The sequence below is a fragment of the Pagrus major genome, chromosome 19, assembly GCF_040436345.1.
Source record: "Pagrus major chromosome 19, Pma_NU_1.0".
In the NCBI taxonomy this organism is placed as follows: Eukaryota; Metazoa; Chordata; class Actinopteri; order Spariformes; family Sparidae; genus Pagrus; species Pagrus major.
This window is the reverse complement of record NC_133233.1, coordinates 18341220-18357420: the sequence shown is the minus strand read 5'-3', so window position 1 is coordinate 18357420 and position 16201 is coordinate 18341220. Positions and strand designations below refer to the sequence as shown.

The following is a 16201-nucleotide window of genomic DNA, read 5'->3' as shown; positions in this document are numbered from 1 at the left end:
GTTGTTTTCTTCTTTACTATACTTTGGTCTGTGTTCATTATAAAACAACCAATTCCAAGTGTTTGAGTCGTAAAAACTGTAAATGTTACTGAACCATATATGGTGCTGAGGAGGAACATGAGTTAGTTGAAATTAAAGACATTATTGCAACTGCATCATAGCAGCACAAGATGTCAGACTAATCCCACTGTAGCCTCACATTGCATTTACCTGTCTCCAGTTACATCGAGCAGCTGCATGTTACAGTTTTTTTTCTTGTTGATTGCTTACATGCATTGTTCAACACTGAAGTCACATTGTCAGTGAAACAGAAGCTTCTGTGTCGACCAAACTGTGAATCATTTTTCATTGCTTTCACACAAAATGCGCTCAATGAACACATCGTCCAAAATCCACGGACCGTTTTCTCAACATCTGCAAAACACTGTTCAGCATATTTGCAGCACATTTTTCAGTTGCTGTTACAAAGCCGTTAAAAACACATTCAAAAGAGTTTGATGGCAACTTGAAATATCTAGAAAATCTTTGCACATGTTGATTGATTCTTTTTAAATGATTATTGCAGCCAAGAAATTCCAGGATTTTTTTCTCTCTTGTTTTTCACATTTGCAACCAAAGGCCATGTATGTTGACATTATGTCGACCACTGGCAGCAGTTTCATGTTACTACCACTACACAATACTGATACTGCAGCACATCTGTCACTTACGTAATAATTTGTTCTACTGCACATTCTATAAATTAAAGATGACTCATATTTGTGTATTTGGCCAAAAATGACTGGACTGAAATGAATGATTGAAAATGATTCAAACTTCAATGATAAAAGTTCATCATTTCTGTAACACTCCCTGATGTTAGTATCTTTCACATCAGTGTGTTATGAGTGACAGTGTTGGCTTTCTGAGTGAGGATTGGTGCAGTGTTATGGCTGAACGAGCTTATTTTGAGACATGTATGAAGTGTTTGTCCAAGATGCCTGTTGCCGACTGTATGAAGAGATACGATAAAGTGGTTTCAGTATTGACTGATGCTTGTTAGCAACTGAAAAAAACTGTACAAGGTTGTTTTCTTGCCGTAATTATCTATTCTGACCAATTAAGTCCCCTCCACTACATTGCGTAAAATCAAGATGCTTATTAATCTGCGACCCTGCATCCACACCACTTTTGTGTGTGTGTATTTTCTGCTGCTTCCTAGAAGTCCTGCAAAGCCTGGTCTTTTTTTTAATTTATTTAAAAGCGGTTATGCATTTCACAGAACTGAACACCCCTGTTGCTATTTAACTTCCTTGTCAAGCCGCAGAAACCTTGGTACAACCCATGTGTTACTAGAAGCTCCAGGTCAGCTTTCTAAATACTTTGAGTCAGTGTTTTCTGTCTTTGTGATCACACCAGCCGACCTTAGCGTGGGGGGACCACAAAAAAGAAGAAGCAGATCATCACTTCTGACAGAGACTTTGCTGACATGGCTATATGACCACTATGATAGAAAGTACAGTAAATTAACATTCTTCTGACTCCAAGACATTTCAGGCTCTTTACACAAAATGTGCAACCCCCCTTTTAAAAATTGAAGAGGATTATGTTAACCATCTAATCCTGGCCTTGTTTTCCATGTTTTATTTCACCTCTGCTCGGAGGCTGTGCTGTTCTGTCTCAGTGCAGCCATGTTAACTGGGACCTGACTGTCCGGGGAGGGTCAGCGTCTGAATGCAAGTTGAAGCAGGCCACCCACTAACAGGATTTTTTCTTTTTGAGAAAAAAGAAGCAGTATATCTCCACCCCTAGCCTACTGAATATAATATTTTTTTGTTTATTCTTTATATTTTTTTGTAGTCCAGAAGGTCATCAAAATGTATAAATTACTTAGCAAGCTGTCTAAAATTAAATACATAAGAAAATGATTCTTTATTTTTATTTTTTTATTTAGGAAATGCACATTTCCATAACAGCCAAATGTCTCCATTTCTGCTCTGCAGGATGATGGTAACTTTGTCCTCTATGATGACGATGGGGCTTATTTCTTTCTTCAGTTTTTATTTGGTGTGATTTTTTTGACTTAAAAGAAATAAAATCTTGAATACATACATGCAGTTTCTGTGTGAGTGTATGAAAATTGATTGTGAAATTGACTGCGGTGCAAGGGGGCGGCAGCTAAAATCTTGCCTAGGGCACCAAATTGGTCAGGGCTGGCACTGAATAGTTGGAAACAAAACACCACATGTAACATGATTGTAAATGAATATTCAAATCATTTCAGGATAAAGAAACTGAATGTTGTCATGAGGCTGCAGCGTGGAGGCAGTGAGCAGTGTGATCACATTAGATGAGTAGACTCAGATGTCCTGTCTGTGGCTGGTATACAAATCTGTTTTTATACAAGTAGTAATGATTGGATCAGTTTTAGTTCAACAGCGTGTGAATGTTCAGTTATCTGCACGTCAGGACAGAGAACAAAGAAGCTGGTTGACACCTGCCTGTCACTGAACTTTATCATTTAGTTTGTTTGTAATGTAAGGATGCCAAGCTCCTCCAACAGATGGTATCTGTTACTGAAGAAATATGTGTCATATGCAGGAAATCATCTTCCACAGAAGTGTTTGTGTTAATCAATAACTAACCAAAGTTCAAGGTGGTGTCACCATCCAAGGCTTTTGATTTGCAGTAGACTAATTTGTACAGCCGTGGTGACAGCTGTATCGAAGTCTGTGGGAGACGCACAGAGAAACACACCAAAAACTGACATATTTATGTCGAATGACTCCTGATGAAGAAATGTCTCCAGAAAATGAAAGAACACGCTTCAGAGAGTAGGTTAACCTCGCTTAGCAAACGGTGGTTGCTAGCAAGTGGCTAAATGAGACTACAGAAGTTCATGCCGAACACAGAGACTCATCTACTCACTAGTCCGTCTTCACAGGCCGACTTCAGTTGTAAACTATTCTAACTCTAACTTTACAACTTGTGCATTGATCAGTCTACAGAAAATGTGTATAGTAATTGTGTAGTAAGACGCTTAGTGGTGGTGACATTGAAGCCATGTGATTGAATGTAGTCTGTTTATGTCCTAACATTAGCTTTTTGGCAGGTCCATTTTGTGTTGTAATGTTCCTTTAAAAGAATTTCAAGCTGTCTCGTGAGCTCAGATCTTTATATTATGAAGCTCAAGAATGAGATCAAGTCATATTTAGGCAGAAATAACCTCTCAGTAACTCTACTATGCCTTCAGTCAGTTTTTGGCAGGTGAAAACTGTTTGTTATTTTATAGGCTTATGTAACCCTCCCATAAATAATGTCTAGTCTTGTCTCCAAATAGTAGGCATAAACAAGAATATTAGATATACAAGACACATCCAAACATGGGAAGCAAATGCTATGTAGGGCCCAGATCAGATAAAAAATAATGCAGAGTCACGAGGATAATTGCAAAAGTGATCATTTTTTTATTGAAAACCCACCCATAAATCACATTTATTATAGTCTAATTTCCAAAGACAGGGCTAAACAGAGGCATCAGACATACCAAGCACATAGAGACATGTCTGTCACGTAATTGTCATGCCTGATTTGATGACCACCACGGCTGTACAAATTAGTCTCCTGCAAATCAAAAGCCTTGGATGGTGACACCACCTTGAACTTTGGTTAGTTATTGATTAACACAAACACTTCTGTGGAAGATGATTTCCTGCATATGACACATATTTCTTCAGTAATGGATGGTGTGGGGGAGCTTGGCATCCTTACAAAACAAACAAACTAAATGATAAAGTTCAGTGACAGGCAGGTGTCAACCAGCTTCTTTGTTCTCTGTCCTGACATACAGATAACTGAACATTCACACGCTGTTGAACTAAAACTGTTCCAATCATTACTACTGGTATAAAGACAGATTTGTATACCAGCCACAAACAGGACATCTGAGTCTACTCGTCTAATGTGATCACACTGCTCACTGCCTCCACGCTGCAGCCTCATGACAACATTCAGTTTCTTTATCCTGAAATGATTTGAATATTCATTTACAATCATGTTACATGTGGTGTTTTGTTTCCAACTATTCAGTGCCAGCCCTGACCAATTTGGTGCCCTAGGCAAGATTTTAGCTGCCGCCCCCTTGCACCGCAGTCAATTTCACAATCAATTTTCATACACTCACACAGAAACTGCATGTATGTATTCAAGATTTTATTTCTTTTAAGTCAAAAATATCACACCAAATAAAAACTGGAGAAAGAAACAAGCCCCGCCATCATCATAGAGGACAAAGTTACCATCATCCTGCAGAGCAGAAATGGAGACATTTGGCTGTTATGGAAATGTGCATTTCCTAAATAAAAAAATAAAAATAAAGAATCATTTTCTTATGTATTTAATTTTAGACAGCTTGCTAAGTAATTTATACATTTTGATGACCTTCTGGACTACAAAAAAAAATATAAAAAATAAACAAAAAAATATTATATATATAAAGTCCAATGGCAAACAGCTCAATGTCCAGGCAACAGATACGCTTAACAAACACATTTTACAGGACCTTTAAGAGCAAATTTAGCACATTTTGAATTAAAATTTCTCTGGAATCCTGAATGTGGGAAGCATAATTTCGTTAAACAAAACAGACATTCAGAGCTCCACCTAATGACTTTTATTCACAATCAATTATTCTGTCAATTTTCTATCAATTTGGTAAATTATATTATAAGTAAAAATGGCCATCGTAAAACCTTAAACCACAAGCTGACATCTAAGCTGATTGCATATTTTGTGCAACCAACAATCAAAAAATCTAAATGTTTTCAGCTTATAGTGACATAAACTAGAAAAACGCACTAAATCCTCCCATTTTAGAATCTCTCACAATTACATTTTAAGCATTTTCTTCAATTTTTCTATAAATTAAGTCAAATTGAATGAAGATCGATTAATGGATTAATTGATTAATCATATCAACACTACTGCAGTATGATCATTCTGATAGACTCCTATTTAAAGTGCTTAAACTGGGGCTTCAACCAATTACTTTTTCTTTTTACTATAGATGAGTCTGTAAATTTTCTGTCAATGCGGGTAATTATTTGCTTTTAGCTGCTTTTAGTAATGAAAAGATCCTGGCCCTTGTTTGATATCAGATCAAAACTGAATTCTGTGTCATCACCCCAGCCAAGTTTTTTTGGGAGGGGAGTCATATAAGTTGAAGCACACCGCCCACTAACAGGAATTTTTCGTGAGAAAAGATAACCAATATATCTCCACCCCTAGCCTACTGAATATAAAAATGGAGTGAATTTGATGTTTTTCACTTCACTCCTTCTCCTCTGCATGCAGTCTGACTGAGGTGGGACTTTCAAGCCTGTAAGTATTCTTTACTTTTATGCTGATGGATGAATTCATAGTGTGCAAGTGTAGTTTAATGTGTGAAGGAGTTGTTGCAGTTTACTGTTAAATCTGCCACTGACATGAAGTTTATAATTGTCACAAGTAATAATACAAAAAACAACTAACAAAACATATGTTTTCATTGCTTTTTCAGTGTTTTACTGAGATACAACACAAGTTTTTCTTTGTGTTGCAGAATCATGAGCAAGAACAGTTTGTTAAAAAATGAAGAGCTTCATAGGGGAGAGTACCTGTTGTCCAAAAATGGGAGGTGGAAGGCTGTTTTCCAGGTGAGTAACCCAGATTATTTTGTAGTCCAGAAGGTCATCAAAATGTATAAATTACTTAGCAAGCTGTCTAAAATTAAATAGATAAGAAAATTATTTTTTATTTTTTTATTTTTTTATTTTTTATTTAGGAAATGCACATTTCCATAACAGCCAAATGTCTCAATTTCTGCCCTGCAGGATGATGGTAACTTTGTCCTCTATGATGACGGCAGAGCTGTCTGGGCTTCTGACACTTCTGGATCAGATGGTTTCCGCCTGTGCATGCAGCCCGACTGCAACCTGGTCATTTACGACAGGACTAGCGATCCCAAGTGGGCCACAAACACCTGCCAGTCCAATGAGGTCGAGATGTGCCGTGTAATGCTGTCTGATGATGGCAAACTGAGGCTGTACAGGGATGAACAAATTTGGAGCTCTGCTAACTAAAAACAAACTCGTGAAATGATGTCAATATTTTGAAAGTGAATGCTCTGCAGGTGAAAGTCATCACCAGATGTCAGTGTGAATTACAGTTAACCTGTTTACTATGTAATCTGGAATCAAATAAAAGCACATTTTCATAATGTACAATGTACTATGACTGACTGGTTCATTTAGACAGTTTTAAGATTTTCAGATTACAGTAGCCTACTTTTGTCTGTGTACATTATAAAACAACCAGACCGTAAATCCAAGACTTTGAGTTGTAAAAACTGTAAATGCATTATTGAACCATATATGGAGCTGTCTAAAATTAAATACATAAGAAAATGATTTTTTTTTTTTTTAAATGTTTTATTTTTTTATTTAGGAAATGTACATTTATGGCTAAATGAGACTACAGAAGTTCATGCTGAACACAGAGACTCATCTACTCACTAGTCCGTCCTCAGAGGCCGACTTCAGTTGTAACTATTCTAACTCTAACTTTACAACTTGTGCATTGATCAGTCTCCAGAAAATGTGTATATTAATTGTGTAGTAAGACGCTTAGTGGTGGTGACATTGAAGCCATGTGATTGAAAGTAGTCTGTTTATGTCCTAACATTAGCTTTTTGGCAGGTCCATTTTGTGTTGTAATGTTCCTTTAAAAGAATTTCAAGCTGTCTCGTGAGCTCAGATCTTTATATTATGAAGCTCAAGAATGAGATCAAGTCATATTTAGGCAGAAATAACCTCTCAGTAACTCTACTATGCCTTCAATCAGTTTTTGGCAGGTGAAAAGTGTTTGTTATTTTATAGGCTTATGTAACCTTCCCATAAATCATGTCTAGTCTTGTCTCCAAATAGTAGGCATAAACAAGAATATTAGATATACAAGACACATCCAAACATGGGAAGCAAATGCTATGTAGGGCCCAGATCAGATTATAAATAATGCAGAGTCACGAGGATAATTGCAAAAGTGATCATTTCTTTATTGAAAACACACCCATAAATCACATTTATTATAGTCTAATTTCCAAAGACAGGGCTAAACAGAGGCATCAGACATACCAAGCACATAGAGACATGTCTGTCACGTAATTGTCATGCCTGATTTCGCAATAAACTACACTTCTTTTGGCCACAGTTGTGATAATTACGTGACAACAAACGTTAAACTTTCTAAGACACCTTTGCTATAATTGAGGACATACAGTTGTGTGTATCTGCATATTATGGCCGTTTAATCCAGAGAAAATCAGACGTTTTAGCGCTACCGCTCAACGGGCTGCTGTGCGCGCTCCCGTGGCCAGAAATCAGATTCTGGCAGACAATCACTTTTTGGCACCGGCTCTGTCCTTTGCCCTTGTTCGGTATCAGATTGAAGTCAAAAGTGATAATGACCTGGGCAGTGGCGTGCACAGACGTTTTGAAGGGCAGGGGCGGAAAAAAAAAGGGCACATACAGCGTGTTCTCGCCACTGAAGAGGGCACTAAGTTCTGCGTGTTCTCGAGGGCACTTTAGCGTGCGTTTTGGTTCCCAAGAGGGCAGTTATCATGTTTTAACCAGCCAAGGGGGCAGTTTAGCGCGCGTTTTTCAACAATTGGGCCACAAGGGGGGCGCCTGCCCCCACCGTGCACACGACTGGACCTAGGTATTCTTTACTTTTATGCTGATGGATGAATTCATACTGTGCAAGGGTAGTTTAATGTGTAAAGGAGTCGTTGCAGTTTACAGTAAACTGCAATGGTCGGTATTCCTAGCTTTCAGAAAATTTAACAATTAGCCTAATGATCGACCACAATCTAAAAATTCAGACATGTGATTGGCAGATGAAATTTAAGCTCTGAGATTTTTATTTATTCAGAAATCCACAGGGCTTTCTCTTACACATATAAAGAAATCCAAACATTTTGCAGAAATACTGTGATAGTACATTAACTGCTTTAGTAATGAAAAGATCCTGGCTCTTGTTTGATATCAGATCAAAACAGAATCCTGTGTCATCACCCCAGCCTGGGGGGGTTAATAAAGTTGAAGCAGACCGCAGGAATTTCTTTTTCGTGAAAAAAGATCAATATATCTCCACCCCTAGCCTACTGAATATAAATATGGAGCAAATTTAATGTTTTTCACTTCACTCCATCTCCTCTGCATGCAGTCTGACTTTCAAGCCAGTAAGTATTCTTTACTTTTATACTAATGGATGAATCTGTGCTGTGCAAGTGTAGTTAAATGCATGAAGGAGTCGTTGCTGGTTACTGTTAAATATGTGCATGAAGTGTATGATAGGTACATTAGGTTTATTTTAGTATAAACAAAAGGAAAAAAATGTAATCACTGGTGGTAAAACAACACAATGCTCGCTAAACATGCTAAACCATAAATTTGCTTTCATGCTTTTAAAGACGAGGTTTCAGCAAGATTAGCCCTCTGACAGACCTTGCTATTTGTTAAACAACTACAAACTTCACCTCAGTGTGTCTACAAATTAAAGCCAGCAGTGCAGTTCAGCTCATAGACATTATTCAAAGAATGCAGTTCAGCTCCCAGCTATTAGTGAAGCATACAAGCGTTCCCTTCCCATCACTTTTAAACAACAAACTACTGACAGCCAGACTACAACATCAAACTTTGTTAAAACGTCCGGCTGTCTGCCCCCTTGCAGAATATGAACATGAACAGATTAAGGCTCTGAAGCTGCAGATGTGTGCAATTTTCTTGTTTTCTGCCGTCTATTTCAATAAACATCCACGGAAATAAATCAAACAGTCAAACATAAAGTAAACACAAACAAATCATTTGAGTGATCATGCCTCGAGTCAGGTCAACTCACTAGGAGTCCAAATTGACTCTCGGGTAATTTATTTACAGTTTCGAGTCATCAAAAGACAGACTCTGTTGTGATGTTTGGGGAAGTCAGACAAGTTGAACTGGACGGTCTTATAGCAGGAGTGGTCACACCCCTGTCCCAGCTGTCTTTATCTCTCCACCTCCGGCTTAGGCATTTAAAATGGACTGAATTCCACCTCTTGCATTCACTCCTTTTCCTCTGCTTGCTGTTTGACTCAGGTAGGATATTGAAGCTTGTAGTACTCTTTACTTTTATACTGGTGCAATAGCAGTTTAATGTATGTACAGTAAATCTGACCTGTTGGCATGAAGTTTATGATAGTTGCTAATGTCGTACAAACGCATGTAAAAGGAAAAAGCTATGATTTAGTGAATGATTGGTGGTGCGCAACTCAAGAGGCAAACCTACTTACAAAGCGTGTTTTTTCAGTGCATTTTCAGTGTTTTACATGATCCAACACGCTTTCTTTCTGTTGCAGAATCATGACCACCAACAAATTATCCAAAAATGAAAAGCTCAATAAGGGAGAATTCCTGAGATCCAACAATTTGGCGTGGAGGGCGGTTTTCCAGGTGAGTAAACCAGATGTTTTCAAGACCTCATTAAAAGGCATGTTTACCCGACATGTGTAAAGTTAAACACTAAATGGACCAGTCACTCTAGATTTAGGTGTGGTAATGTTTGGATGAATGTCAGATTTTTAATTTTCTGCACTGCAGGGTAATGGTAACTTTGTCATTTATGATGAAGAGGAGAGGAATGCTAAGTGGGCTACAGGCACTCATGGATCAGGTGCAAACCGCCTGTGCATGCAGTCTGACTGTAGCCTGGTCTTATACGATGGCAAAAATAAACCCATTTGGAGCTCTGGCACATATATCAACGAGGCAGATGTCGACATCTGCCATGTTGAACTGACCAATGACGGCAATCTGGTGGTGTACCTGGGAGGTGACGCCATCGAAGCCCCACTCCAGCCAACGTCGCTTCCTCTTTACGGTTAACATTCTTTCTCAAACAGAGAATGGGGGTGTGGTTGTATTAGCATAGGTAGCAACAGCATGGATGTAAACAGGGATAATGACTGAGGTCACTCTATCACAAGTTCTTCTTGGGTATTGAGGAGCTGCAGTTTATTTGTGGGCAATCTGTAAGGCACTCTAACCTGTTGGCATGCAGCCTTGACTGTAACCTGGTCTTATAAAAAGACAATGATAAACCCATTTGGAGCTCAGACACATATATCGACGAGACGGATGTCGACGGGTGCCCTCTTGAGCTGACCGATGATGGCAATCTGGTGGTGTACCTGGCACTTGAAGTCGTTTGTATCCTCTGCTGACCCAAGAGACATCATCTTACGAAATGATGACACAACGAGCCTTTTACAATTTAATGCATTGCAAGGTGTGAATTACAGAAAACCTGCCTGATATGTAATAAGGAATTAAATTAAAGGCCAATTTCACAATGTATGCATGTGGGTTTTTTTTCTCTCTTTGTACTGTTAAGACATGTTTAGTCTATACTCAGATAAAACATTTGTTAAAACATGGGGAAGAGTGATGAAGACTTAACATCAAGTTCCCAACACTTACGGATCACAGCTACAACAGTGTAAATCCTCTGAAGAAAATGTCTGTGGAGACATGAGTCAGTTGAGTACAAGACTTTCCCTCTAATAGACCATGCTATTTGTTCAACACCCGTAGAGTTTGTTTGTTTCTGTGGAGGTGACCCACAGAGGTTATATTTGTTAAATGAACTTCAGAAAATAAAGCATTGGGTTGAATTTTTATTGAGTATTTGGTACACATTTAAAGAAGGAGTTGCCGAAAGTGTGTCTTCATACAAATTAAAGTCAGCAATGCAGTTCAGCTCCCAGCCATTTCTTAAAGAAATGCAGTTTAACTCTCAGCAATTATTCATATTCATGCAGTGGCTTCTATGCTGTTTAGCTCCAAGCTCACAATATACGTGCTCCCTTCATCCTTTTCCCACTTTTCCGAGTCTTTCCAATAAACACAATGTAATAAACTCCTACCAGAGCTTCAGCATGAAGGGATGCCTAGTGTCTACGAATCTATGAGCTACTTTACCGTGTATGGTACCAAGGAGGAATATGTTTGAGTTAAAATGAAACAAAATATTGTAACTGCAACAAAGCACCACATGATGTCACACTAATCCTACTGTAGTACACATGCCTCACCTTGCATGCATTTGCCTGTCTGCCTGGCAGCACATTATTTAAGTGGTGTGAATAAAACCTTTTACATGGGAAATCAGTCACTTGATTCTTGAATGTGAAGTTGTAATTCACAATTTATGGTGGCTAATTATAAAAAAAAAAAAGTTGTTCCGAAGTTGGACTGACCTGCAGAAGCTGGTCAGAAACTAGTTGGAAATTAAGCTGCAACAACTCACTTCAGCTTAGTGTTGCTATCTGTGATCACACATAAAGATTGGTGCATTTCGCCTCACGTAACTTGCGTGGCTTTGACCGCAGGTTAACTGCCACAAACTGCCAGAATACCTTGTCACTAGCCGCAAGATAGCGAGCAACACCTTTCACCGAGGGTGTGTGAATGTGTTTGATATGAGCAAAGTTTCACTCACAGATACTTAATTTCTTTCAATTATCCTGCAGTGTATTTTCTTTCTCCATCTCCTGTCTGTACGTATGTGAAGTAAAGTACCGTCAGTGTTACTGTTCTCCTTCATTTACCAGTCAAATAAGAGTCATAGTAAATAAAAGTGGATTTTGGCTCATCATGGCAGATAAGAGTGAAGAAATATCCAATTTTTAATCCTCAAAAATTCCCCCCGTATAGTTGTCATGAAGGGATAAATTAGGAATAGACACCAAAACAATTTGCACTTTATTTTCTAGTTCATACCCAGCAGAAAAGTGACATGGTTTGGGATTTTTGCTTTGGTCATGTCCTGTTTTATTTTGTAGAGTATATCCTTGTTTGTCATATTTCACTTTCCACTTCCGGTCTTTGTCTGTTTTCCCGTCCTTTTTCCTGCTCACCTGTGTTTCATTAGTTAATCATTACTGTGTATCCAAGCATGTATCATCCCGTCATGGTACGTGTTCATAAAGTGATGTAGTAATGAGTCCTGAGTTTACATTTCTAGACACAATTTTAATTTTTTCAATGAATCAACAAAGCTGTATGATGAAACATTTCATGTGAAACTGGAAGCTCCAGTCCAGCTTTCTAAATACTATGAGTCAATGTTTTCTGTCTTTGTGACCACACCAGCCGACCTTAGTGTGGGGGGACCACAAAAAAGAAGAAGTAGATTATCACAGAGACTTTGCTGACATGGCTATATGACCACTATGATAGAAAGTACAGTAAATTAAAATTCTTCTGCTTTTTCTGCTTCACCTCTGCTCTGAGGTTTTGAGGTTTGTGTACAAAGTTTGGGAAGAGACATTCAACTAATAGTCAAATGTCTCTTTGTGCCCTGCAGGACGATGGTAACTTTGTTGTCTACGGCTGGTGCCCTCTGTGGGCATCAGACACAGGAGGATTAGACGCTGTCCGCCTGTGCATGCAGGCTGACTGCAAACTGGTCATGTACAACAAGGATTACGAAGCCAAGTGGCACACAAACTCCTCCAAACCCAGCTGTAACATGTACCGTCTTCACCTGGTTAATAAAGTTGAAGCAGACCGCCCACTAACAGGAATTTTTCTTTTTGAGAAAAGGGAACCAATATATCTCCACCCCTAGCCTACTGAGTATAAAAATGGAGCGAATTTAATGTTTTTCACTTCACTCCTTCACCTCTGCATGCAGTCTGACTGTGGTGGGACTTTCAAGCCTGTAAGTATTCTTTACTTTTATACTAATGGATGAATTTGTGCTGGGCAAGTGTAGTTAAATGCATGAAGGAGTCGTTACTGGTTACTGTTAAATATGTGCATGAAGTTTATGATAGGTGCATTATTTTTTTTTTTAGTATAAACAAAAGGAAAAAAATTAAACCACTGGTGGTGCACAACTGAATTGGCTAACCAACTCCCAAAATGTATGATTTATTATAATGTCAGTGTTTTACAGAGATACAACACAGGTTTTCTTTTTGTTGCAGAATCATGAGCAGGAACTACTTGTCCAAAAATGATGAGCTCCGGAAGGGAGACTACCTGATCTCCAACAATAGGGAGTATAAGGCTGTTTTCCAGGTGAGTAACTCATGTGCACTGGTTTATGTACAAAGTTGGGAAGAGGCATTCAACTAACAGTTAAATGTCTCTTTATGCCCTGCAGGACGATGGTAACTTTGTTATCTACGGCTGGCACCCTCTGTGGGCGTCAGACACAGGAGGATCAGACGCTGTCCGCCTGTGCATGCAGGCTGACTGCAACCTGGTCATGTACAACAAGGATGACGTAGCCAGGTGGCACACAAACTCCTTCAAACCCTGCTGTGACACGTGCCATCTTCACCTGACCAATGACGGCAAACTGGTGCTGCACACGGGGAGTCAGGAGAGCTGGAACTCTGCTAACTCCAAAGGCATGAAGTGATGTTTGTAATCATCTTACATTAACTGAGATCAAATAAAAGAGAATTTAACAATGCATGAATGAGTTGTTTCTTTACTATACTTTGGTCTGTGTTCATTATAAAACAACCAATTTCAAGTGTTTGAGTCGTAAAAACTGTAAATGTTACTGAACCATATATGGTGCTGAGGAGGAACATGAGTTAGTTGAAATTAAAGACATTATTGCAACTGCATCATAGCAGCACAAGATGTCAGACTAATCCCACTGTAGCCTCACATTGCATTTACCTGTCTCCAGTTACATGGGGCAGCTGCATGTTACAGTTTTTTTTTCTTGTTGATTGCTTACATGCATTGTTCAACACTGAAGTCACATTGTCAGTGAAACAGAAGCTTCTGTGTCGACCAAACTGTGAATCATTTTTCATTGCTTTCACACAAAATGCGCTCAATGAACACATCGTCCAAAATCCACGGACCGTTTTCTCAACATCTGCAAAACACTGTTCAGCATATTTGCAGCACATTTTTCAGTTGCTGTTACAAAGCCGTTAAAAACACATTCAAAAGAGTTTGATGGCAACTTGAAATATCTAGAAAATCTTTGCACATGTTGATTGATTCTTTTTAAATGATTATTGCAGCCAAGAAATTCCAGGATTTTTTTCTCTCTTGTTTTTCACATTTGCAACCAAAGGCCATGTATGTTGACATTATGTCGACCACTGGCAGCAGTTTCATGTTACTACCACTACACAATACTGATACTGCAGCACATCTGTCACTTACGTAATAATTTGTTCTACTGCACATTCTATAAATTAAAGATGACTCATATTTGTGTATTTGGCCAAAAATGACTGGACTGAAATGAATGATTGAAAATGATTCAAACTTCAATGATAAAAGTTCATCATTTCTGTAACACTCCCTGATGTTAGTATCTTTCACATCAGTGTGTTATGAGTGACAGTGTTGGCTTTCTGAGTGAGGATTGGTGCAGTGTTATGGCTGAACGAGCTTATTTTGAGACATGTATGAAGTGTTTGTCCAAGATGCCTGTTGCCGACTGTATGAAGAGATACGATAAAGTGGTTTCAGTATTGACTGATGCTTGTTAGCAACTGAAAAAACTGTACAAGGTTGTTTTCTTGCCGTAATTATCTATTCTGACCAATTAAGTCCCCTCCACTACATTGCGTAAAATCAAGATGCTTATTAATCTGCGACCCTGCATCCACACCACTTTTGTGTGTGTGTATTTTCTGCTGCTTCCTAGAAGTCCTGCAAAGCCTGGTCTTTTTTTTAATTTATTTAAAAGCGGTTATGCATTTCACAGAACTGAACACCCCTGTTGCTATTTAACTTCCTTGTCAAGCCGCAGAAACCTTGGTACAACCCATGTGTTACTAGAAGCTCCAGGTCAGCTTTCTAAATACTTTGAGTCAGTGTTTTCTGTCTTTGTGATCACACCAGCCGACCTTAGCGTGGGGGGACCACAAAAAAGAAGAAGCAGATCATCACTTCTGACAGAGACTTTGCTGACAACGCTATATGACCACTGTGATAGAAAGTACAGTAAATTAAAATTCTTCTGACACCAAGACATTTCAGGCTCTTTACACAAAGTGTGCGACTCCCCTTTTAAAAATTGAAGAGGATAATGTTAACCATCTAATTCTGGCCTTGTTTTCCATGTTTTATTTCACTAAAACAAATAGGTGTTTGGGAAGAGTCAAATGTCTCTTTGTGCCCTGCAGGATGATGGTAACTTTGTTGTCTACGGCTGGCGCCCTCTGTGGGCGTCAGACACATATGGATCAGACGCTGTCCGCCTGTGCATGCAGGCTGACTGCATGCACAGGCGGACAGCGTATATATGGTGCTGAGGAGGAACATGAGTTAGTTGAAATTAAAGACATTATTGCAACTGCATCATAGCAGCACAAGATGTCAGACTAATCCCACTGTAGCCTCACATTGCATTTACCTGTCTCCAGTTACATGGAGCAGCTGCATGTTACAGTTTTTTTTTCTCGTTGATTGCTTGAATCTGTGAAACTGTGAATCATTTCTCATTGCTTTCACACAAAATGCACTCAATGACCACATCCTCCAAAATCCACGGACCGTTTTCTGAACATTTTTTTGCAAAACACTGTTCAGCATATTTGCAGCACATGTTGCAGACTGTATGAAGAGTTACGATAAAGCGGTTTCAGTATTGACTGAAAAAAACTGTCCAAGGTTGTTTTCTTGCAGTAATGATCTATTCTGACCAAATAAAATCCCTCCCACTACATTGCGTAAAATCAAATATGTTGAAGATGTCTTCTCATGTACCACCCTTAGGTCGACACCACTTTTGTGTGTGTGTGTGTTTTCTGCTACTTTCTTGATTCATACTTCTTCCTCAGAGTCCTGCAAAGCCTGTTCTTTGATTAACTCAAAGCGAGTATGCATTCCACAGAACTGAACGCCCCTATTGCTATTTAACTTCCTTGTCAAGTTGCTGAAACATTGGTACGGATCATATGATCTAATCAGTGAAATCCTCACCGACAACATATTTCATTTGGTTTTCCGCTAAAGGCGATCCACCATAGGCAGTCTTCCAATGCCATCCATCTCGTAGGTGAAGGCGTAACTAAACAAGATGTGTAAATATCTGTCTCTGTCTCGCAATAAATGTAGAACAGAAACATATAACTCAGTTTGTAACTGCTCCTTTCAACAAG

At 38.8% G+C, this 16201-nt stretch overlaps 3 protein-coding genes across 3 annotated transcripts; all 3 read left to right on the top strand.

Moving 5' to 3' along the window:
* The first annotated feature begins 5306 nt into the window (after nucleotides 1–5306).
* LOC141014770 (B-type lectin plumieribetin-like) lies at nucleotides 5307–6242 on the top strand. The gene is made up of 3 exons (XM_073488682.1): nucleotides 5307–5358; nucleotides 5579–5672; nucleotides 5850–6242. Exons 2-3 carry the CDS (start codon nucleotides 5583–5585, stop codon nucleotides 6096–6098), a joined length of 339 nt encoding a protein of 112 aa, XP_073344783.1. The 5' UTR covers nucleotides 5307–5358; nucleotides 5579–5582; the 3' UTR covers nucleotides 6099–6242.
* A 3171-nt stretch (nucleotides 6243–9413) lies between these two features.
* LOC141014333 (B-type lectin plumieribetin-like) lies at nucleotides 9414–9935 on the top strand. The gene is made up of 2 exons (XM_073488072.1): nucleotides 9414–9503; nucleotides 9651–9935. Exons 1-2 carry the CDS (start codon nucleotides 9414–9416, stop codon nucleotides 9933–9935), a joined length of 375 nt encoding a protein of 124 aa, XP_073344173.1.
* Nucleotides 9936–12702: 2767 nt separating this feature from the next.
* On the top strand, nucleotides 12703–13536 carry LOC141014542 (B-type lectin plumieribetin-like). The gene is made up of 3 exons (XM_073488383.1): nucleotides 12703–12774; nucleotides 13043–13136; nucleotides 13222–13536. The coding sequence occupies exons 2-3, from the start codon at nucleotides 13047–13049 to the stop codon at nucleotides 13480–13482; spliced, it is 351 nt and encodes a 116-aa protein (XP_073344484.1). The 5' UTR covers nucleotides 12703–12774; nucleotides 13043–13046; the 3' UTR covers nucleotides 13483–13536.
* The last annotated feature ends 2665 nt before the right edge of the window (nucleotides 13537–16201 follow it).